The sequence below is a fragment of the Rutilus rutilus genome (assembly GCF_951802725.1).
Source record: "Rutilus rutilus genome assembly, chromosome: 8".
In the NCBI taxonomy this organism is placed as follows: Eukaryota; Metazoa; Chordata; class Actinopteri; order Cypriniformes; family Leuciscidae; genus Rutilus; species Rutilus rutilus.
In genome coordinates, this window is record NC_140222.1 from 31217110 (window position 1) to 31242555 (window position 25446).

Below are 25446 nucleotides of genomic sequence, written 5' to 3' on the forward strand. Positions count from 1 at the left end.
GCGCTCATATGTAAATTGCAAGAGTTTGTTTCATACATTAGATTGAAACATCTGAAAAAGCCCATCCATAGACCCTCCCCTCAAAGAAATCAGGACAGAAGTCGTCAAAAGTGAACAAAAGAGACGGATTAAAACACCAGGTGTAAACGGGAATGTGTCTCCCTCATCTAGTGATCTGATCGAACAAAACGCATTCTAATACCAGCTGTAAACAGGGTCATAGTGTCTATCATGTAGCCTTCTTTTAAATACAGACATATTTTTTTTGTGTGCAAAATGTGGAGTAGACATTGTTTTTAAGTAGATAAAAATAAATAAAAAATCTTGTATATAATGTACATTGACTTTGAAATAATGAATCAGTTTAATTTATTTTGTGTCCTTTCGAATTTAAAGTTGAAAGATCAGTTGAAATTGTAGCCTAATCTACTTTTGAGTGGCCCCATGCTCTACTCTTTTATGAGAGAACATCTTTGCGTGCAACTTTGATGGCACTGATTCTGAGAAAACTGCCACGGAGATTAAATGCAACCAGCATGTCACTAATGTTCTACATTGTGCTTTGGGAAACCTGGCAGCCCTTGTGGTGCTGTAAGCGACGTTAGCAGTTCGAGAACTTTCATCATCGATGTAGACATGCCCCTATTTCTACACCCCTGTGGTTTTTACGAAAGTATATTTACCTGTCAAGTTAGGCAAGAGCAAATCAAGATATACCATATGAGTTTTATTTCCCTCCACCAACAAAAGAAGCTGTATCAATTGCTCAATGTCTTTGATCTTGAACATTATGCATTGTGAAAACCACTACGAGTTCCTGCTGTGAATGTGCAAAATGATTGACAGGCAGAGAGCACCTCAAAAGCCTTATGATTGGTGTTAAAGACAATTCAATTCAGTATTCGAACGCTGTCTGACGTTGGTTTTCGGGGCGCGCGCTTTGGATGTTTGCGTTCATGGAACTTCTAGACCTGCAAACGTCCTGTAATAATGTAGAGATCCACTCGTTATTCATAAATCAGTTAACAGGTCATGTTTTAATTACATTTACGGTTTAGTTTTAATCCAAATAACACGTGCTGAGTGAACGATCATCAACAATCAAGAGCATCAACAGAAGTGTTTTCTCTCTCTCTCTCTCTCTCTCTCTCTCTCTCTTATCAGCTCGCGCACCACAGCTATATTGTCTTTACTATATTTCGTTTAATATTCCACTAATAACATATATTTACTTAATAGACAGCCTTCTTTTTTTATCCCCATTCTATTCTCTGTTGTCAGTGTTTCTTTGTCTGGACACAGACACTGTCATCACATTTATAATCAGAAACCCAGAGCAAAAAGAAAGTTTAATAACTAATGTAGGCTATTTCTTTTCCCCATATTTGCGTGATAGTAAAAAATATTAGCACTTTTCTCTTTGTTCTTACAGGCTTTTTGCAATCTTTTTTGAAAATGTTTTTTATTTGTTTTTGTTTTTTTTATACACATTAGCTGGCATTAATGTTATTTTTTTGTTTGTTTTTTTAAGCACATTTTAAACATGTTGATTTTATCATTTATTTAGTTTTAATTGCAAGAATTACAAAACAGAGAAACTGAATTGTAAAAGGTTTTATTTTGATTTGCTCTATTTGTTTTTATTAGTAGTACAGCTGATGCATCAGTGATGTTTTATTCTCCTTGTCACACACACTCAGGCAAATTCATCTCTCCATCATTACAGTATTGTATTAGGGGGATACTGCCTATTAAATATTTGCCCCTCTGACATGCAAAGGTGATTTTATGCTCATGTGGTGAGAATATCTTTTGCTGTGGAGCCCATCGCAGCTCTATACCTCTTTTATCCATTTCCTCCACCGTCACTGAACAAGGCTCTGAAACAAACAACATCTCACTGTCACTGTTACAATATACATTCATTGATTCATCAACACAGCGTATAATTACAGATTACATCAAACTTACAAATAATAATAATTATAATAGCAATAAATACTGTTAGAAAAGACTCACATATCTTTGTTGTATAGTGTCCATACTTACTTAAACACTTAATATTCCCTCTCCATTCGCCTTGTTCACAGGTCATGTATTTGGAGTAGGGGTGACGCTCATCCAGTGTGTATTTATTAAAGCAGACGTATTCAACTCTCTCCCCTGAATTGTATTCAGGTTTTGTCATTTCTTTTGTATCGGCAAAGTCCACTTGTGGTGGAGGCCCACATTTTTCTGAAGGGGAAAGCAAAGTTATTTATTTATTTATTTTTAAACTCTTTTTAGATCACCCAAGAAGATAATAACATAGTTAATGGTAATGTTACATTAATGTTATTAATGTAATGCACATTATCAATATGAGAATTTGTGGTCATTTTTCTAAAATGCTTTAAAATGTCTTTCTGAATTGAATAGATCTGTGAATTTTTCCATAAAATATATTCTAACTAGATCTAATTTTGAATCAAAATTGCGTTTATCCATGTAAAATTCGCTCCCACAGTGCAAGTGCGTAGCTATGCTGTTGCTAGGTTATTCTGGTTGGTTGCTAGGACATCTTCTTGGCCCAAATCAAGAGAGACGATGTGTCGATGAATTACGTATCAAAGTTGAGCATTTACATTAATATGAGCAATAGTGATGCTTGCAAACACTGCAAATAAAACTAAACTAAATAAGCATATAACCTTACCTCTTACACATTTAGGGAAAGGGCTGCTCCATTCTCCATTTGGCTGACAGGTGATTTCTCTCTGTCCTTTTAATATCAGCCCTTGTCCATTGCATGAAAACATTATCTTGTGTCCAGGTTTGACTGAACCCTCAATATCAGGGAATCGCTTTATTTTTAAGTCTTCCACTGCTGTGTTTAGAGAACATGTTGCCTCTAGAGAAAGCAGACATTAGATCACATATTTATCCACACAGAAGCTTTTATACTTTATGTGGCCCTAACTTGCAATGAGTATGGTTTAGCATAACAATTACATTTTTAACATGTGATATTGCACAAGCCGCTTTACAGCCAAGAAAACTTGAGTAAAAGGAGTATCTATCCCTAACAACCTCATGAAAAAAAATAATATAATGTGTATCCTGACTGAGGTGTGTTAGCTCGTGTGAGATTTGTGATACAAATAAATAAATAAAATTAATTTTATCCACTTAATTCACAATCATTCTCAGCTGTTGTTCATCATGGATTTAGTCGATTTTTACCCATTATGTAAGTAAATTTGATTCTAGATTCATAACATTTTAACTCTTTTGTGCAGAAAAATATTCCACTCCATTTTCCATTTTCACAGATCCATCTACTGGAATTTCATTATATGGCTCAGTGCACTAGAATTTCTTTATTTCTGTACAAATCTTATTTTTCACTGTCATGTGTCCAAAATTTCTCAAGAAAAACTATATGTGGAGAGAGACTGTGGAGTCAGATACATTATTTTAAATTTCCCTCATTAATAGCTTCAGATGCATTCAGGTGTGTACATTATACTTAGTGTCTCTACTACTTTATTTAAAGAGTTGCTATCATCATTTTGTTTTGCGATTTCACTGAGGATTAATGTGACCATTTTTAAATCTCTCAATCCTTTTTCTCAGGTTAGAACTTTTTTACAAGAAAGGATTATAGCACAATGGCACTAAAACTTCTAAATTCTAGAGAGCATTTGACTGGACAGAAAACTTATCTGGGGACTTGATGTTATTCCTCTTGATTGTCAAATAAGCCCCCCCCCAATTATTATTTAAATAATTATTATTTAACCCTCTGGGGTTCTTCGGACCAAATGGTCCCAAAATGTTTAAATAAAAAAATGTATAAAATCATAGCTTCATCGGAATGGTCCGAAATTTGGTGACTTTGTTGGTACTTGGTATATGAACATCCAAAACAATTGGCGACAGGATTTGAATAGTCTAAGTGGTTGTAAAAAAAATAGTCACACTCAAGGTCTTTGGGACCAAATGGTCCGCCATAGGAAATGAATGGGAAATTGGCAAAAATGTGAAAATACAGAGTTTTTTTGTGCATACAATCTACAAATCAGCCACGATCCAGAAAAAAAGCACACAACAGTGAAGGGGTGAATCTATAAAACGTCAAGAGTGCAAAACAGACACATCCACACACACACACACACAAACACACTTTTATACACATACACACTAATAAATTCAGATTACATAAATCTATTTTGAATTTTTAAAAATCACAGCTTCTTCGGAATGTTACGAAACTAGGTGACTTTTATGGTATTAGGTATGTGAACACACAAAAAATATTGAGGTCATGATCCGAGCATGCTAAGTGGTCGTCACACTTCTGCTCAATGGTCAAAAATGACCCCCATAGGAAATTAATGGGAAATTGTCAAAAATATGAAAACACATTTTTTGTATAAAACAAACAAACAAAAAATACAAAAATAGTCTTTGTAAATCTGTTATTATATTTTAAAATCAACAACCTGAAAAAAATTTGGCAAATATGTTCAAAAATCACTAGAATTCGCAAGCCTTTCTACAGAAAGCTGTAAATCTATCTAGTGGTAAAAATGTGCTATTGCGTGATAAAAATGCTCAGTGTATCCACCAGATGGCACCCATCTCATTTAAAAAATTGATTTCATGAGGCCTAGGCTTGACTCTAAAATGAAATACAGCTTTAATAAAAAAAAAAAAAAAAATGTATATATATAAAAGATTTCTATTATATTCAATGGGAAAAAATGGGTCATAATTATTGCATAAATATTAATTATAAATCATAAAATTATCTCAAAACACCAAAAAAGAAAAGAAAAAATATTATAAAAAACAAGTAAAAAAAAAAAATGATGATTTTTTTTTAATAAATATTATTCCCATCCTCCCGGACCATTTGGTCCCGAAGGTCTTGAGTGTGACTCTGAAATGAAGGACACCAGAGGGTTAAATAATCTGTAAGACGTTTTAAAAGTCAGTTATCATCACCAATCAAAACCTTACCTTCACATGTTGGTGTTTCTTCCCAAGTTCCATTGTGGCAGAAAACTGTACTCTTCCCATTCATTAACAATGATCTTCGGCATACATATGTTACACTAGATCCATGTGCATAAAATTCTTCAGGTTTAGATGTTATGAATGCATATTCCACCTTTGGAGGAATGTTACAACTGACATCCACTAAAAAAAAAAAATTTTTATGGAAATTCATGAAATCCAGTATGATCCAGATTAACATCGTCAATAAATAGTGTCTATTTTCCACTATATGCTGTCGCTGCTCCCCACAAACATGCAATAAGAGTTTGAGAAGCTCACCCTCACAAACTGGTTTCTCCCATGTACCTCTGATACATGTTATGAAGCTTTGAGTTGATATGAACCCTGGATCACATTCCACTTCAGCAGTTCCTCGATCACGAAGGCTTTGCTTTAGTTTTCCATGGTGAACACTGGGAAGAACACCACATTCTTCCTCCCCTGTAAAGACAGAAAACAGGAAACACATTTCAGTACACTAAATTCGTCTAACACCTGAGACTGACAATAATAAAACTCACGGATGCACCGAGGTTCTTCAGACCAAGAGCCTTTGCTGCATGTCACTGAATCCCACCAGTTCCCAGTGAAGGGCTTATAACCCGTGTTGCAGGTGTAAAAGATTTCTTCTTCATTGGAGGGGTGGCTGTATATCAACCCGTTTACCACGGATAGATCACGGCACGATCTCTGCTTTTCTGCGAGGAAACAGTTTAAAAACATAAAAATTCTGATCTTATATGTTTTGAGTCATCATTATGCAGATGTATAATGACTTGATTGGATATTGAAAAAATTCAAGATAAAGGCAGTATGACGAAACTGTGAGCACAATGTTTTTACATTCTTTACAAGTGTAACTGTCGTAACTGAACCTCACTCCCCTGGCCTCAAGAGATGCACTAGCAGTTGACACTAGAGGCTGTGGTCTTTAGAGTCCATGTTAGTGTGTCCGTCTCCCACGCCGGAGTCCCTGGTTTGAATCCAGCAAGGAGCAGGTCAAATAGGACCAGTTACACAAGTACAATATAAGTACAATATAACTTGTCATGCAGTTCACTATCACTGTTTCACCATCAGTGTATGAAGATTTTTAAACTGGTTCTAAGTTTCCATATTTGTTTTCTCAAAGACATTCTGAGAAGCAGAAACGTCACACAACGACACAACTGTGTATATTAAATGCTGAAGTACTTGCACAACTAGTCAACACTCTCTAGAGATACAGTTAAATGTTTTGGAAAGTTCATATAATAACGATTATTTTCAAATCAATTAAATCTAAATGAAAAAGACATTTAAATAAGTAACAAGAACAAAAAGAACTTGCCTTATTGGCCACAATTAAAGAAAAACAACCAAAAGACGAAGCCGAGGAGTTTCACAAGTATCTTTGTTGGTCTGTCTCTGATACTCTTGTCTGCTTGGGGATCAACAAGTTAATCATTTATCAAAGTCAAAGAGAGGGTTTTCTTACACCAGACCACTCTGTGCACAAGCAATATTTACACTGTTCGCTTATGTTCTTCTTGAATCAAATCATAAAGTATATTGTGGTGAATTAATCTGTCGGCATTGGAAATGAGTGAGATTGAAGAAGATTCACAACACTTTCAAACTTTTAAACAAATATTTAAAATGTAGCGTCTTTATTTTGTTACATTTAATTTGGAGAATATCCAATCAGAATGAAGCAAAATTCTGATAATTTCTATAATAATAATGAGAATAATAATAAGTGATAGTAATAATAAATAAAATCAATTATAATAATCATTAATGATACAAAAATCATACCAGTGCATTGTTGTATGCCTGTCCATTCAGTCTGGGAATTGCAGGTGATTTGTACAGGCTGCTCTGGTTCAAACCCAGGACGACATTTATATTGTATTCTTGAATTGATGTTGTAGTGTGTTCTCTGATCTCCCACAATCTCTGCATTTGGGATGTTTGGTGTTGCACACATTTTTACTGTAAACAAATATCCATCATTAATTAGAATTCATATTATATGATAATCATTTGCACAAACTGTAACATTAATATGAGCACATACCAGCACACAGTGGATTTGGTGTCCATCCGTCTTGTGTGCATGTGGCCACCGCTGACATTTGATAATATCCAGACATGCAATAGTACGATATTTTTGCTCCCAGTTTCAGATCTCCCCTGAAGTAAGAGTACGGTTCATACACATGCTGGCCATGTGGAACTTCACATCTAATTTCTGAAACAAGATTTACAATATTTTACAGTAATAACATGCAATAAGTTCAGTGCCAAATTCTGAAGTGTTTCTCTATAATCTTACACTCAAAACAATTCTAAGCCATTTTTCAAGATTTAGGCATTTCAGTTAATAGTAAAATTCCATCAAATTCAATTGAATAATCCTTACATATTGTTCATATTATGAATTAAGAATTTTAAATGATTAAAAAACCTGAGCTTAATAAAACATTTAGTATAAATCTTAAACTTAAATTTAAACATATTTAAAAAAAATTTAAATGTATGAACACGAATCACATAAACTAAATGATCCATTTCCTTATTCCATTAATATTTATACAAAATGTTTTATTAAGCTCTATTTTTTCTACTCATTTAAAATTCTTAATTCATAATATGAATAATATGTTCAATATCAATTATTAAGTTAAATAATTTTCACAAACTGTAACATTAATATGAGCACATACATAAATTGAGTTATTATTGTGAAGATATTTAATGATTTGAATATTGAAAAAGTTATAGTATCTGTAATATACGTTACTGTAACATACCAGTGCATTGTCGTATGCCTGTCCATTCATTCGGGGAATTACAGGTGATTTGTACAGGCTGCTCTGGTTCAAACCCAGGACGACATTTATATTGTATTCTTGAATTGATGTCGTAGTGTGTTCTCTGATCTCCCACAATCTCTGCATTTGGGATGTTTGGTGTTGCACACATGTTTACTGTAAACAAATATCCATAATTAATTAGAATTCATATTATATGATAATCATTTGCACAAACTGTAACATTAATATGAGCACATACCAGCACACAGTGGTTTTGGTGTCCATCCGTCTTGTGTGCATGTGGCCTCTGCTGACATTTGATAATATCCAGACATGCAATAATAAGATCTTTTTGCTCCCAATTTCAGATCTCCCCAGAAGTAAGAGTACAGGTCATACACATGCTGGCCATGTGGAACTTCACATCTAATTTCTGAAACAAGATTTACATTATTTAATAAAATGCAGTAAGGTCAACAACAAATGCAGAAGTGTTTCTCTATAATCTTAACCGCACAAACAGGCTCATAATCCCACTGCCCATGTATAGATATACACTCAAAGTGAATAGCATCACCATAACTTCCCTCCTCTGTAATCTCCCAATCACTTTCCAATAGTAACAACAAGCTACAACCCAATTTTCCTCAAAACGAGTTTATAATATAAATTGGTCTCTTTGAGCAGGTGGTAGAGAGAAAAGTCTGAAGGGACCGTCTGCCTGAGCTCACAACAGGTTTAGCAAAAGAACACAAACATCTTTGCTAGAGAACACAGAAGTGTTGTGAGGGAACGCAGACGATTGGAAAATATTTTTTTCTCCCATCCCAAATTGTTTCCACCACCATGTCCATTTCATACAATATAAAGATAATAAAAAGCATAAAACACATTTACCCTTTCTCGCAAGTATACAACACTGTTGCTCCAAAAACAAACTCTGACCCTGTTATAAGTGTGGTGATGCGCTCCATCATGATAATGATTAGGGGCGGACCGGGTATGCGCGGCAGATATAAAAAAGTGGAGTGTGGGGAGTGAATTTCGAGGGGGGACGGCGTTCCAGTTGAAAGAAAAAATGGTTATATATAGGCTATATGAAGAGCTCTTTTCCAAAACGCCATTTAAAAAAAAAATGAGTTTGTCATGTCATTTTGCTGTGTAGCTACTGAACCTCACTGCTCCATCAACGTTTCATGCCAAATCGCTATATATTTCCTTGTTTAAAATGTACTGCAAGATGCAGTTTCTTTCCAAACCGCGATAAGCGCCGAACCTATTTTTAGCCTAAACGCGACACATCCTCTGGACTAATCAGAATTCTCTCTCTCTCTCACCCTCAAATGAAATCACTCGCGCGTATCGCGCCAGACGCTCAATTCGCCTCATTCGCGCCGCGCTAAACGCCTCAGCTTTGCGCCGCAGGACCTCCAGATGATACTTTGCATTGACGCTCTATTCGCGTTTGGTGTGAAGGCCACTCACTCTCTCACTCACACAAGGTCATGTCGTGATTTTTTTTATGTAAAGTGGACAATGGTTCTACTTTTTATGGGTTCGACACTTAACTTAATGCCAATGTATTTATTACTGACTGACTTGCCTTTTTAAGACAAACCATACATTTTTGGAAAAAATTGATGGTTTTATAGCGTTTAAAAAAAAAAAAAAAGAATTTATTATCAACAATTTGTTGTTTGATTTAATAATCACTGTTCAACATGTTCAGACTGAGCAAAAAAAAAAAAAAAAAAAAAAAAAAAAAATTAACAGGATAAATTGAATATTCACAAAATGTGTGGGTCTACGTAAAAAAAAAAGTAGTAATTTTCCTTAAAACTATTTAAATGGATTTATAGCGTTTTGGAAAAGAGCCCCTCATGTGTATATATATATAGCATATATATATATATATATATATATATATATATATATATATATATGTAGCGTAGCGGTGTTCGCTCAGGCAGTTTTAATTAACCTGCGGGGAATTTCACCCCAGGAATCTAACGGTACCTCTAATGTAGAAGGCACGCACAGGTCCTAATCACTTTGAGTCAGAGACACAGATGAATTGCAAAAAAAAATAAATAAAAAAAAATACATTTATTTTATTAATCATTAAAAGGTGTTGACCAGCAATCACTTCAATTTGCTAAATTCTAATGTTGGCTGTGGAGGGACCTGGGCACACCCAGGGGGCAGTCTCGGGATATCACCTTCTTGGAAATTACTCTACTCAGTGCACACACACCAGCACAGCACACTCAACGACTCATGTCAGAGAAGACCACGGCACACAGTGAGGACGACACCACCACCTAATTTTGTCACTTGTCTGCCCCCGGGTGCCCAGGACCTGCCAAAAAGCAAAAGAAAGAGACATTAACCAGTGATATGTAAACAAAATATATAAACAATAATAAGTAAACAAAATAATAAGTAAACAAAATAAACTTGGTTTACAATTTCAGGAGGGGACCAGCTCCTTGGTCCCGACCTGATCGTCACAAATCAAAACCCAAAAAAACTCTGTAAACAAAAGATCACAATTTCAGCAGCATAAGTCAACCAAAAATATATAAATTCACCAACACAATAATTGAGTCGGAAACAAATACAAATTCAGAAACCCACTCACCCATTAACATGAATCAAAGTAATAAACAAAAAGAAAACAAAAACTCAAAACATACCACGGTTACAAAGTCACCGTCAGTGGAAATAGTTCGTTTGAAACGATTCACTCGATGCGGTTCACCGAAACGGTTCACTTATTGCGATGGTTCACCCAGAATGGGTTACTTGTGATTCTCAAAAGCAGTTCGCTCGGATGATTCGCTGGAAACGATTCACTTAGAACCATTCACCTGGCGTGAAACAGAACAAAACAAACCGAACAGCACAAAACAGAACAGCAGCTGGTAAGGCACAGCGCAAACAGGCTCCACAATGAAGCACCAGGCAGATAACTCTCGTTCAGAATGGCGATATGGTCCTTATCGCATGCCTAAAAACAAAACAGAGGATGTTACGCTGAAAGTTCTTCCCCCTTGGCTTCAATGCTCTAACAGTAACTCTATACGCACAACTGAACACGCTGTCCCGGGATCAATATGTGATGAATAGGGCCGAATGCCTCCGACAACGCTCACCGGCGCAGACAGATCTTACACTACAGTGGGCATACGGATTAATCAGACTAATCGCTCAAACAACTCATAGAAACGTGGTTTACAAAACGCTGTTGCACGCAAATGCTTCTCCTACCTGTCTCAGAGGTCCACATTCAACTCTCCCGACAACAGTGACCAGCAAACAGCACTGCCAGTGGCTAGCAGCTTCGGCGAAACTTTTACGAGCGGCAACACAGCTGGCCGTGACTCAATCAAACAGCAGCAGGGCACATGGATGACATCACGTCCCTGAACGATGACGCATGCCAAAGAGCAGGTAAGCCGTGCTCTTATTTGCACCAGACGCTGGGCCATTGGCCATTAAACAATTACAAGTGGGAGGGGCGATAGACCGTCCTGCTACATATATATTTATATATATATAGTGGACATTGTAACGATTACTATATTTAATCTACAATATAATAGCTACATAAACGTAGCACAATATATGATAATAAAAACTTAGCGGGATATTGATATTTATCAATGGCATTCTGTAAAATTGGCTGCGCTATGTCGTCTTTTGTTATTGGCCAATGCCTGCAGACTGCAGCCAATCGAAATGCTTCTATCAGTGCGCGTCTTTCTTACTACTCACAGAACTTCAAAACAGACCGCTTGAGGTAAATAAATAATCTTGGATGATGAACTGTAATATTGTTCGAAAATCTGAATAGAAACCGTTACTTTAACAGATGTCATAACAGAAACTTTCGTATGGGTAAGCTGTATTAACGTAGCTGAAATGATCCGGTCTAAAATAATAAAAAATGGCCATCTTAAAATTAACCGTATGTTTTGTTCGAAAAGAGCTTTTCGGATTTCGAAATCAAATTTCCGTTACACATATCAAGTGAAAAAAACAAAACAATAACAGATCCAGAAACGCACACTGTAGGGCAGGGTAATCCAGAAATACATGCGTAAGATGCACAAAACACACACAAATGGCGACACATGCTGGTCAAAACTGTAAATGTAATACAGGCCAATCATGTAATGATGATACCTTTTACAAACCAACTGCAAATGTGTTTAACAGTTACAAAGTGAAATCTATTAAATACAATCTACTGGTAATGTAATACTGTACGGATAAATAAGAACGGTCTATAATGTTTGTTTATTAATTGTAGGGGTTTTCAAGCTAATGTGTTATTTTAGTTATTGATTAATATGCATTTAAGGGAATAGAGAAAAAATAAATAAGGTTTTGTGGCTAATTGTAGCCTTGTTGTGAGGTAATCAATTTAGGCTAAACTCTTTGTAAATAATATTTTATTTAAATAATACCCCAGACCCCCTTGTTTTTGAGGTAAAGAGTCCATTAACAGCTCTGCTTTCCTCCACGTGGATCATTTGCATGTCAATCGCTCGTGCACGCGTGGGCGTGGTCACATTAGAGTTAATTAGCTCGGACTGGAGAAACTGTACAAGTCTTTGCTTTCATATGGATTACTTAAACAGAGAATATTTGTTTTTTATATGGTTTACATCATTTAAAAATGGAGACTTCAAGCTCATTTTCTGTCGCATTTCAGAATGATCTTCACTTTGAGAGAGATGGGACAACGCATCATGTTTATTTATATTTTATTTTACGAAAAACACAACTTTTTTTTTTTTTTTTTTTGCAATAGCCGACCCCAGGGGGTTAAATGAAACATAAAATAAATAATTTATATAATTTAGTTATTACAGATTATAAAGGTTTTTAAACATCTGAAAGGTCATCTAAAGCCAGATGATCTCTATTTTTTTTTTTTTTTTTTTTTTAAATAGAGTCCGCCCAGTGAATTTTGCCCATTTCCACCACTGAATACAGGGGTGGTGTTACAGCAGGCTTGGTGGGAGTAGCTGGGCTTAGTGACGACCGATTGGATTGTGTCTCCCCTTGCCAGAAACTCCTCGACCATTTCTCAGTGACTATTACTGGAACAGCGTATTTGTTGTGATCATCTGACTAATACTTTCTCTTATCTCTCATCCGTCTTGAGACGGCCGGAACAATAGCGCATTTTCGGCCGTAGTGACGCATTCCAAATCTAGCAAATTCAGTGCTGATCTTTGGGCTGGAGTACAGCGGCGAATAACTGGGTTGTCATTTCTACTTGCTCTTTTTAGCAGAAACATTGTCATTTAAAGTATTTACGTTTGTAAAATTGTTATTGTCTGTTTTTGAATGTCTTACATGTATTTCTAAATCCGACCTGAGAAGGGTATACTTTTAAAATACTGTAATCATCAGGCGACGCAGTGTTGGAAAGCTATTAATGAGCGTTGGCCAGTGAGTGGTTGCTTTTTATTTTTTTGTGTAAACAACTGATTCCATCTGTCCACATGTGATAAGGGTTCAACCAAAGACGATTACGTGGAAAGTGCGTTGTGTGTGTGTGTGTGTGTGTGTGTGTGTGTGTGTGTGTGTGTATGTGTATGGTTGCTTATGTCTCAGTTTGTCCTCTTCCCTTTATCCAGAGTTGGGGTGCCAGCTCAACGCCCACGTCCTCTGGTGTGGTGGTGGTGTGCTTATCGCTTGCAGTGTTCACAGAGGGTGATTGGGTGCTGTGTGGTGAGAGCACTAATAGTTGCAGTGTTTACCGGGCAGGCGAACTGAATCCCCACTTCTGAAATGGATAAGTGCTATGGTTGACATATTTATTCTAATGTGTGTTTGTATTATGCCTTTTGGTATTTTTCTTATCTGTATTTAATAAACGATTCGAAACGTTTCCTTGTTGTCTGTTATCTGACCCAGTCACCGCGTATCTGTGTGCTTTGCACTTGATGTACAAGCGGGTCCCCGGCCCATTTCCCGGGGTGGCGTAGTCTATTTTGTGCCATAATTGGTATTATATTGCGCTTAAGAGAGCAAACTGCCACATAAGTTTAAAATCACCATTTGCTGTTAAATGTTTTGGCAAGTACATATAATTTAACATTTATTTTCAAGTCAATAAAATCTAAATGAAAAAGACATTAAAGAAAAACAACCAAAAGACGAAGCCGAGGAGTTTCCCAAGTATCTACAGTATGTTGGTCTGTCTCTGATACTCTTGTCTGCTTGGGGATCAACAAGTTAATCATTTATCAAAGTCAAAGAGAGGGTTTTCTTACACCAGACCACTCTGTGCACAAGCAATATTTTCACTGTCCGCTTATGTTCTTCTTGAATAAAAGTATATTGTGGTGAATTAATCTGTCCCATAGAGCATTGGACATGAGTGAGATTGAAGAAGATTCACAACACTTTCAAACTTTTAAACAAATATTTAAAATGTAGCGTCTTTATTTTGTTACTTTTAATTTGGAGAAAAATCCAATCAGAATTAAATAAAATCTAAATTCTGATCATTTCTATAATAAAAATAATGATAATAATAAATAATAAACATTAAACAGCCCTTTTCTTCATTTTCTCTGAATAGGCAGCCACATTTTACTGAAAGCCAATTTTGCCAGCAGTGAATCTATACCAGTAAAACCTGGCACGCAGTTCACTTTCACTGTTTCTTCTTCATAATATGAAGCTTTCCAAACTGGTTCTATGTTTTCATATAATATCCTCTCAACGACATTCTGAGAAGCACAAACAAACGTTACACAAAGATGTAGTAGTCGACAGCTCGACACTCTTTAAAACAACTTAAGGTCATTTAAAAGTGTTGGATGTGTATATAAAACGAATAACATTCTACTAAAAATGAATGAACTCACCTTGACCTTGCACAACAGTAACAGAAAATAGAAAACAGGAAAAGCTGATGAATTGTACAGGAACTCTCATTTTGAACTCTCATTTCACAAATGACTGTAACTAGTTTTCTCACTCTGTTTGTATGATGGGGAATCAAAAAGTGAATCATTTACTAAGTCAAAAGGAGGACTCTTTTATACCAGACCACTTTGTGGATGTGCAGAAGGATATTTTGTTTAAAATCCCCCTGTAGTCAATAACTGTATCCCTTAAAAATCATCTTTGATCACAAAAATGACATATATATATATATATATATATATATATATATATAAAAATAATAATCCTGTGATTTTTATTTATTTATGTATACCTTAAAATAGCTTGAATGTAACTGTACACCCTTGCTTCATTTGTTTTCAAGTAAAAAAAAAAAAAAATCTAATTGAAAAGGACATTAAGATGAATAACATTAACCTCAAAAATAATAGCTTGCCTTCACTCTGCGCACAACTAAAGGAAAATCACCAAAAGACAGAAATTCTCATTTTGAGTTCACATAACAAGTAGCTTTTTTTGTCATCTGGACAAACCAAAGGACACTTTACCCTAGACAAGTCAAACTTTGTAAGTCACATTTATGTAACATATAAACAGGAAGCAAAAAGAAAGTTCCATTTGATGTGTTCACTGCTGTGCTTTACAGGTTAAACCTGTTAGATTTAGATTTTTTTCACTGACTAGTGTTTTTTACATTAAGAACATTATTACATTAATTAATTAATGATTGTTTCATAATACTTATGTTACTAAAACATACATTGAGGTAAAAGAAGAGTTTGACCCTTAAAGTATCAGTGTGTGCTTAAAAAAAAAAAAAAAAAAAAAAAAAAAAACCTGTGGTTGTCTCTAGAGTCTAGATGACCTAGATTGCCCTCCTTATCTCACACTGAAAAAAAAAAAAAAATTGTCTTTTTTAAACCGTAAAAACTGGATGTCATTTACAGGATCTTACGGTGTGAACTTTTGGTAAACATTGAAATGTTAAACTCAAAGGTCTTTACCTTTATAAGTACAGTGAGGAAAATAAGTATTTGAACACCCTGCTATTTTGCAAGTTCTCCCACTTGGAAATCATGGAGGGGTCTGAAATTGTCATCGTAGGTCCATGTCCACTGTGAGAGACATAATCTAAAAAAAAAAAAAAAATCCAGAAATCACAATATATGATTTTTTAACTATTTATTTGTATGATATAGCTGCAAATAAGTATTTGAACACCTGTCTATCAGCTAGAATTCTGACCCTTAAAGACCTGTTAGTCTGCCTTTAAAATGTCCACCTCCACTCCATTTATTATCCTAAATTAGATGCACCTGTTTGAGGTCGTTAGCTGCATAAAGACACCTGTCCACCCCATACAATCAGTAAGAATCCAACTACTAACATGGCCAAGACCAAAGAGCTGTCCAAAGACACTAGAGACAAAATTGTACACCTCCACAAGGCTGGAAAGGGCTACGGGGAAATTGCCAAGCAGCTTGGTGAAAAAAGGTCCACTGTTGGAGCAATCATTAGAAAATGGAAGAAGCTAAACATGACTGTCAATCTCCCTCGGACTGGGGCTCCATGCAATATCTCACCTCGTGGGGTCTCAATGATCCTAAGAAAGGTGAGAAATCAGCCCAGAACTACACGGGAGGAGCTGGTCAATGACCTGAAAAGAGCTGGGACCACCGTTTCCAAGGTTACTGTTGGTAATACACTAAGACGTCATGGTTTGAAATCATGCATGGCACGGAAGGTTCACCTGCTTAAACCAGCACATGTCAAGGCCCGTCTTAAGTTTGCCAATGACCATTTGGATGATCCAGAGGAGTCATGGGAGAAAGTCATGTGGTCAGATGAGACCAAAATAGAACTTTTTGGTCATAATTCCACTAAACGTGTTTGGAGGAAGAAGAATGATGAGTACCATCCCAAGAACACCATCCCTACTGTGAAGCATGGGGGTGGTAGCATCATGCTTTGGGGGTGTTTTTCTGCACATGGCACAGGGCGACTGCACTGTATTAAGGAGAGGATGACCGGGGCCATGTATTGCGAGATTTTGGGGAACAACCTCCTTCCCTCAGTTAGAGCATTGAAGATGGGTCGAGGCTGGGTCTTCCAACATGACAATGACCCGAAGCACACAGCCAGGATAACCAAGGAGTGGCTCTGTAAGAAGCATATCAAGGTTCTGGCGTGGCCTAGCCAGTCTCCAGACCTAAACCCAATAGAGAATCTTTGGAGGGAGCTCAAACTCCGTGTTTCTCAGCGACAGCCCAGAAACCTGACTGATCTAGAGAAGATCTGTGTGGAGGAGTGGGCCAAAATCCCTCCTGCAGTGTGTGCAAACCTGGTAAAAAACTACAGGAAACGTTTGACCTCTGTAATTGCAAACAAAGGCTACTGTACCAAATATTAACATTGATTTTCTCAGGTGTTCAAATACTTATTTGCAGCTGTATCATACAAATAAATAGTTAAAAAATCATACATTGTGATTTCTGGATTTTTTTTTTAGATTATGTCTCTCACAGTGGACATGCACCTACGATGACAATTTCAGACCCCTCCATGATTTCTAAGTGGGAGAACTTGCAAAATAGCAGGGTGTTCAAATACTTATTTTCCTCACTGTAGCAATACCTCATTGTTAACTGACAGTATTACTGACAACATACTGTAACGCCAGCAAAACATAGTTTGCGATATGGAGCACTTTTTATTCTGACCTAAACGTTAGTCCAACCACAGCTTGTCCTTCTGGGGCCATGGAAACGTCAAAGCCACGTCACACTTGTCCATATATGGTATTTACAGGCTCTTCCGACTTTTGATGTATGCAAATCCAGGATATTTATTTATTTTGTTGTTGTTATTTTTCATTGAAATATCTACAACAACGCTTAATTTCCATGATCATGTATGTATAAGTTCTGCAATAAAAAAAAAAAAAAAACAGACTCTTCCGAGTTCTGACTGAAGATAGGCTATGGTAACCTATGCTATGTAACCCTACAGGGATCTTACAAAAAGAAAATTACTCTTGATAGTTATTCTAGCATGCAGTATTTGTTTTAAACAGACGTAAGTTAATCTCTTAATCAAATAAAATGTGTCTGTAACATTTAAAGATGATTGCGCTCACACTTTGTACTAATTTCCCAAAATGTATTGATATGCCAAACTAATTTTTCTTTTCTTTAAAAAACAAAAAACAAAAAACAGCAGATGCAAGGCTGCCACCAGAAAATACACTATTTTCTTCCCTTTGAAGAACACTTTGCCCCCCCAAATAAAAACAATATATATATTTACATGATTAATTTTACATTATTTTGTAAAAAGGCAATTATAAATAGGTAATTACAATTATAATTATAAATGTTAAAGGAATTAATATCTGAAACAGCACTCATTTTCTCCCTTATGATCTCCATGGTACACTTCCTGGCTGTACTGAGAATTAAATAATAAATAAAATATGACTTACCACACAGTGCATGGCAACCAGTGGACTTTCAATTCGGCTTTCCCCTACACACACAAACACGAATAATAATTATTTTAACTGTTTTAGCAATCACTGATTAGGGCATAACATATTGTTTTATTATCTTTGAAAGGTCAGAATCAGTCATTTAGACAAGAAAGCAGCCTAACAGAACACATTTTACCTCATTTATCCGTTCCCCAGGTATTCGATCAAAGAGGAAAACCTTCTGCCCACTACATTTTCGGCAACCTGAAATGATGAAAAGACACGGAAAGTTTATTAAGCCTTGATGCCATGCTTTGTAGCTGAATCAGTCCAAATTTATCATTTCACATGTGAGGTGATATGCAGTCCTTTTCATTCATGTCAAAGTAAATTTGTCCCTGTTTTTGAAAGCAAAATGTACAGGATTGGCTTTCCCAAAGTCCTCTTAGCTTAATGGTCCTTGCACACTGACTCTGAAATACGACGAATAAATATGTTTTGTCAATCACGTTTACACACTGCCGTCATAAAAAAATCGGATCGTTCGATTTTCTGCGTTTTTCGGATCAGTAGCAAGAATTTTGAGTGTTTTGACAATGAATACGGAAAAACGCATACGAAAATTTCAGACTCAGTGTGGAAGGACCTTAAGTCAGGGACTGACATTAACCACAGGCCTTGGACATTGGCCACAGCTAAATAACTAAATACTCTGAACTGGCTACCAATGACCCGGTTAGCCAAACGAATCAAATTTACATGAAGTCAACTCTGACTGGGAGCAAATTTATTAACAGTGTGGAGTAAGATGTACCATGCAAAAAGTTACCTTTTCTTCTGTTCTTCACACGTGGCCCTTCCTGACACAAAGACGTGGAAATGTAAAAGGCAGACGGAGATGGAAGAGAGACAGAGGGAGAATAGTGTGAAGAGGCAGAGGTGTTTGTCCTTTTCATTTGTTGCAAAGACTTAGAGCATGGAAGTTTGGAAGAAAGTGAAGGAAGAATAGTTGTACAAGTAGAAGAAGAAGTAGGAGAGAGAGAGGAAGACAGAGGAACAAGGTTAAGAACAAATACAGTCTCAGACTCCTTGATTTGACTCTCCGGTTGCTGTGCTGTGGAGGTTGCTATAATACAAGTTTACTTTCATTTAAAATCTGTACATATTAACAAAGAAATATACATTTTAAACATTCATCATTTCTTAATCAAAACATTACTTACATTTTGTCAAGATAAATTCATAGGCCCTCCGCATCTTCTCCAAAAGAATTTTAGTGACAGGAGTGGGGTGCAGATGGGTTATTATATCTGCAACCCATTTATTCGAAGCCCTTTTATCTGGCTTGCCAATAAATAAAATTGGCTTGTATCCTACAGCTTCAAGTTTACTCACCTGAAATGAACAAAAGCAGTTATCAGACATTAGTTAAATCCACTGAATTATTAGAAACATCAGTAATATATAAAGCAATTTTATTTTAAGGACATTTAATGGAGTTGGAGTACAATGCAAGAAACATTCCTCTTGAACTGTATGCAATCAATGGCCTGTTTCAGATAAGGCCAGAGGTACTCTTCAGTTTCTGCCATTGCCATTATGACTTACTTACAGTAACCCACTGCGCATAGACACGTCGAAACGACGTATTTTCTACGTCGTTTTTGCACGTCCAATTTTGCTCCCCTTGAAGGTGCAGACTGTGACGCCAGATGACGTCTTTTTCCGACGTCTTCCGCACGTCTAATGTTGACGTCCGTCCACAAAAGTTTGTTTGTGGGAAGAAGGAAGGAGACGGGGTCGGCTTGCTGTGGATCGTGTGTTTTATTAGATACTGTGCGTCTTTTCCAAACAATAATCGCGCTCAAACAAAACAGCGGCTTTTTCTCATGAGACCACACACACACACACACACACACACACACACACCTTATTCTTACTTTCCCTGGGACTCTAACTCGTGATCTTAGCGTTACAAGCGCCAACGCTCTACTGTTTGAGCTACAGTATCATACCTTTTTACGCATCTCCAGTTATCACCTGATGCTGAGACGATCAAATAGAGTTTTTGGAAAATGATCTTAAATAAATATAAATAATCTGTATTCATATATATTAATCATGTTGATAATAACAATGTTGATATTTGTAAATAAAATAAAAAATATTCATGTCAATTTCCTGCACCTGTCTTAGACGTCCACATGGCGTCACAGTCTGCACCTTCAGGGAACCAAAATCTGACTTCCAAACATGACGTAGAAAAGACCTCATTTGGAGGTAACTTTGCAAACCTAGATCATGTCAATTTCCTGCACCTGTCTTAGACGTCCACATAACATCCAGAAAATTACCTATTCCGGCGTTCAAATATTGAACATTATATTGACGTCCAGGTGGGGTCATGGTTACATGTCCAAATAGCAGACCTAGATTGCACGTTGCATAAAGGTCAAAAATTGGTCTTGGACTGACTGACGCAATATAGACATGATCTGCCTGTCCAATAGACGTCTGATGTTTAGTGGGAATACTTGACAGAAAAACACAAGACAGATGTGGCTCTTAAAAGTGCCTTTATTGTGTGTGTTTCTGTGTGTGTATGTGTGGTGGGGGATTAGAATAAAGAGCAGGCAAAATTAAAGGACCTGATGAGGCAATTCAGAATCGAACACCTTATATTTTACACCAGTATTCTTCATGTTGCCAGATTGGATAGTTTCCCAGCCATTTGGTTGGTTTTGGGTTGATCTATGTGTGATAAAAAAAGGCTTGGGCAAGTGGAATTTTTTTTTATTTTAAGGCAAAGGACAGAAATGGAAAATAATTGTACAGTTGCACTGTTCACTGTAGCCTTAAATAGCCTCTGAAAGAACACACAAATTATTTATCATTTCATATTGTGATGAGCCACAATAATGTTGTAGTTATAAATTAATTTGTATTATTTATTATAGATTTATTTGGGTGTTAATTATATAATTTTGCGTGGATTTTAAACAATTAGGCTGTAAAACAAACCAATCTGGCAACTGTTCTTTATCTGAACATTTCTAATATTGGATAATAGTTGTGGGCTAATGTAATACTGAAAATATTACACTCCCCTATGATACATGATTATATGCGACAAAAATGAACTTGAATTCAATTAGCTAACTTTTCTAGCTTGCACATTTGGTGCAGCAAGCAATATTTTTACAATGCCTTCTATTATTTACCGTCATACGAAATTGCCACCTTACACATCTAAAGGTTCTAAACACAACTTCTTGTCCTGATTCAACAGTTTTTAGATGTGTAAATTTAAGAATAGTATCCGTCTCTATTAATAAACTCTTCTACTTACCAAGTGGAAAATCGCAATGGACCTTGGGATCGTCACCCATACAGTGACGTAAGCGTTATTAATGTAGAGGATTTAATCAATAAATAATAATAATAATAATAAAAACACAATTGAACACAATCGTAGCATATTATATATATTTATTAACATCAACAAACCTCCGATAAAAATACGTTACCCAGCATGCTCTAGTTAAAGCAGTGTACCTATGTACCAGTACCTATGACGAGAAAACGGTTAAAGGTCCCGTTCTACGTGATCCCATGTTTCAAACTTTAGTTAGTGTGTAATGTTGTTGTTAGAGTATAAATAATATCTGTAAAATTATAAAGCTCAAAGTTCAATGCCAAGCGAGATATTTTATTTAACAGAAGTTGACTACATAAAACGGCTCGATTGGACTACACCCCTCTACTTCCTTCATTAGTGACATCACCAGAACCGTGTTTAGACTAACCTCCGCCCACAGGAATGCTCCCTCAACTCTACTGGCTACTTGCGCACTTCTTATAACTTAGGCTACTGTGTTTACTCAGCTCTTACGGTGATTTTCTGAAGTAAAACTGACGCTTCATCTTTTGTGTGATGTACAATAAACTGTATTAAACTCATCAGTACATGTTTGACCATCATTCGGACCTGGTCCGAAACAGCAGACTTGTAGGCTGTTAATAAATAATGGATACATACAAGCAGATGACAAATACGTTATAATAACCGTAATTAAACTACTAAACCATACCTGTTTTATCTCTATACAGCACTCTGACTCTTATCTGTAGGCATTATTGTCCGACCCGAAATGAACGCCATTACTGAGAGTTTCTGATATTATCATCATTCCGTGAGATGAAATTGTCCTGACAGACTGAGCGCGAGCTCATGAAGCTCCGCCCCCTGGGTCGTCCAGCAGCAGCTCATTTGCATTTAAAGGGCACACACTGAAACAGCTCGTTTTTCTGAGCTCCAAAAAATGTCAATTTAAACATGCTGTAAAAAATGATCTGTTGGGTATTTTGAGCTCAAACTTCACATACACACTCTGGGGACATCAGAGACTTATTTTACATCTTGTGAAAAGGGGCATAATACGGGACCTTTAAACTGCTTACTTGCACGCCGTGGAGCGTTGTTAAACTCACCTTTTTTCAGTTTTACCTGCAGTTGAGCGTTGTTTTTGGTTAAACTCACCTCTGAATGCCGTTTTACCTGCAGTTGAGCGTTGTTAAACTCACCGCTGAATGCGGTTGCACACCATGTGCGTTGTTAAACTCCCCGCTGAATGCGGTTGCACACCATAAAACGCCCGTGGGTTGCATTGATGGTTGAAAGCCATGAGCGTCTCTCACACACGATAAAGGGTGTGTGTTGAATTCGGCCAATATACTCCTGCGGGCAATTAAGGGATGATGGAACCTATAATGTCATGTTTTTAGTTAGGATACCTAGCACACATTCACGTTTAAATTGAGTAGGCTACCACAGGCTAATTTAAAACTAAACGAAATTGTAGCCTACGCATGCTACTGGTGCTGAAAGCGTCTGATATCACGCACTTGGATTGGCTAGCAAAGTCCAACTGCGTCCTGTAAAACGCGGGTGGGGTGCATTGGAGGTGGTTAAGCCGCGAGCGTCTCTCACAGACGATAAGGGTGTTGAAAATGGCGAATAGACTCCTCTTGAAAGATAAATAATGGAAAACACTGACCTCCTATATTAGGTGTAGGCAATCCTAATCATAGAGCAAACATTACCCAGATAGCAACAAAGTCTGGGCCGAGTCTGGCTTACATTAGGTACTTCTGGCTTAATTCTGGCACAGCTTTTTTTCACACTCTTGTGTCAAACAGTACTAGGCTAAGCTCTGGCTGGAGTCTGGCTAACCAAAAGAAACAAAAATCAAATTGTATCTTTTTGGCTGAGCCCTGGCTTGAGCTCGGGCTGCCAGAATAAGAAAATATTTGGCTAAGATCTGGTTGGGTTTTGGTAGAAGAGTAAATAAAAGATCTCTGGCATGAATGTGCTCTACTGTAAAATAACGCGCTAAACCTTTGCGCAGAGAGGGCACTCAGATTGCGAGGGTTTTTAAACATCAAAAACCAGTTGGAGGGCCAGATAAATATCATCTGGGGGCCGCCATTTGACTAGCCCTGGCATAGATCATTTATTGTAGTCTATTCCTTTTTATTTTTATTTATTGTATTGTTGAAAATGGCAAATAGACTCTCTTGAAAGATAAATAATGGAAAACAATGACCTCCTATATTAGGTGTAGGCAATCCTAATCATAGAGCAAACATTAGTCGTTGCTGAAAACGTCTTTAGTCTGTGCAGTCGGTCAATGTTGAGGTGAATTGACGACTGGCGAAGCCCTGAGCGTGTAATTACATCGCGGATGGTTTTACATTGAAGTTGGTTGAAAGCCATGTGCGTGTCATCTATACGCAAAAGGGTGCTATAAAACGCCGAAGTAGAGGTCTGCACTCCCGCGGGAGTCCCGCGGGTTGCGACGCAAAACAGTGCGGCGCGGGACAAATTTTGAAAGGTCATTGCGGAAGCGGGCGGGATGATGGAGGTGCACTTGCGGGTGCGGGCGGGAGGGATCTGGTAATCTGCACTCCCGCAAATTAAATATGAGTGTAAAGTAAAATATATAAATGATTAAAGTAGCGTACATAATTTGTAGTTGTGAGGGAGATTCTGTTTGGCAGCAATAAAAACGTTTTAAGCAGCCTAAACTTGTGGATGTTGTCGTTTGGGGTAGGGCGGGGCCTATAATCTCACGCACACTTGTTTAGAGACCATTCCTTCCCGCTGCTCCGTGTTCGAATTCGAAAGCTTCAAGTTCAAAATAGACAGTATGGACGAGGAACAGAGCACCTCTAGTGCTTCAGATATGGCCTGAGCGCTTCAGATGTAAGTACATGGCTAGCCTATCATGTGACCATAACATTATCTAATATATAATTATATATATTAGATAGATAATAATATTACCTAATCGAATAGATTTTATATTTTTGTTTTTGGTTACTGTCTGTAGCCTACTATTGTGAATATTATGCTGTTCGTATGGGACCGTTTCGTGTTTTGTGATCACATTTTAAATGTTTAAATGGCCTGTGATATAGTCTATAGTCTAGGCTAGATAAGAATGATCCGTTTTACAAATGTTCCTATGTGTAGGCCATGCCTATAAGGCTGTTTTTATGTTACCAAGTTTTGGTAAGGAATTATGTGCGCACGCTCCGGTCTCACGCACGCGTGATCTTGCCTTATTTCCTTATAGCATGTGTTTGGTTGTGAAACATAGTTTGCGGACCAGACAGTTGTCGGGGATTCTTTCTTTTGTAAAGTCATGCAGTGTGAAACCCCCTGCCGCTGATCCATCGTGCAGTGTGAACACACCAGCAATTGAATGTTACCCCAGATAGTCATGCAGTGTGAAAAGAACAGTGACCCAACTACTTTGAAAATCGTGCAGTGTGAACTTGGCATATAGGTGTGAAAATGTGTGTAGAGTTTTACAAATCACTGTGTGTAATGTTTTGCAAAAAGGGTGAAGCAGACATTGTGTGTAATGTTGTGCAAATCTGTGGAGGTGTTTTGCTCATTGGAGTAGAATTTTGCAAATTGTGTGGAAATTTTTATTTTAGTGTGTAAACAATCGTAAAAAAAACTGTAACAGCACATATTTAGATCAACTCCAGAAAGGCTCAGTGGTTCCAGTGAAATATCAATTCTTTATTCCAATTTTGATACTCCAACAAAAACTACAGTAATCAAATGTGAAAAAAAAAACACTGCATAGCCTATTCATTACTAAGTTAAATATAGATGGATCTTTTTGTAAA

At 36.9% G+C, this 25446-nt stretch overlaps 2 protein-coding genes across 3 annotated transcripts in view; both read right to left on the bottom strand.

The window, feature by feature from the left end:
* The window catches only part of LOC311296138 (complement factor H-like), a 118123-nt gene that overhangs the window by 82186 nt on the left and 10491 nt on the right, over nt 1-25446 (bottom strand). For both annotated transcript variants that reach the window (XM_084417799.1, XM_084417800.1), the window contains exons 5-7: nt 8101-8274; nt 7839-8015; nt 7103-7276 (exon numbers count right to left, since the gene is read on the bottom strand). In XM_084417799.1, coding sequence (XP_084273925.1) covers nt 7103-7276; nt 7839-8015; nt 8101-8274 — 525 coding nt within the window. The remainder of the gene's footprint in view (nt 1-7102; nt 7277-7838; nt 8016-8100; nt 8275-25446) is intronic.
* Nucleotides 1600-6731, bottom strand: LOC311296158 (complement factor H-related protein 1-like). Its single transcript, XM_084417839.1, has 6 exons — nt 5565-6731; nt 5323-5484; nt 5005-5184; nt 2696-2890; nt 2050-2235; nt 1600-1880 (listed from the first exon to the last, which is right to left on the bottom strand). The coding sequence occupies exons 1-6, from the start codon at nt 5764-5766 to the stop codon at nt 1687-1689; spliced, it is 1119 nt and encodes a 372-aa protein (XP_084273965.1). The 5' UTR covers nt 5767-6731; the 3' UTR covers nt 1600-1686.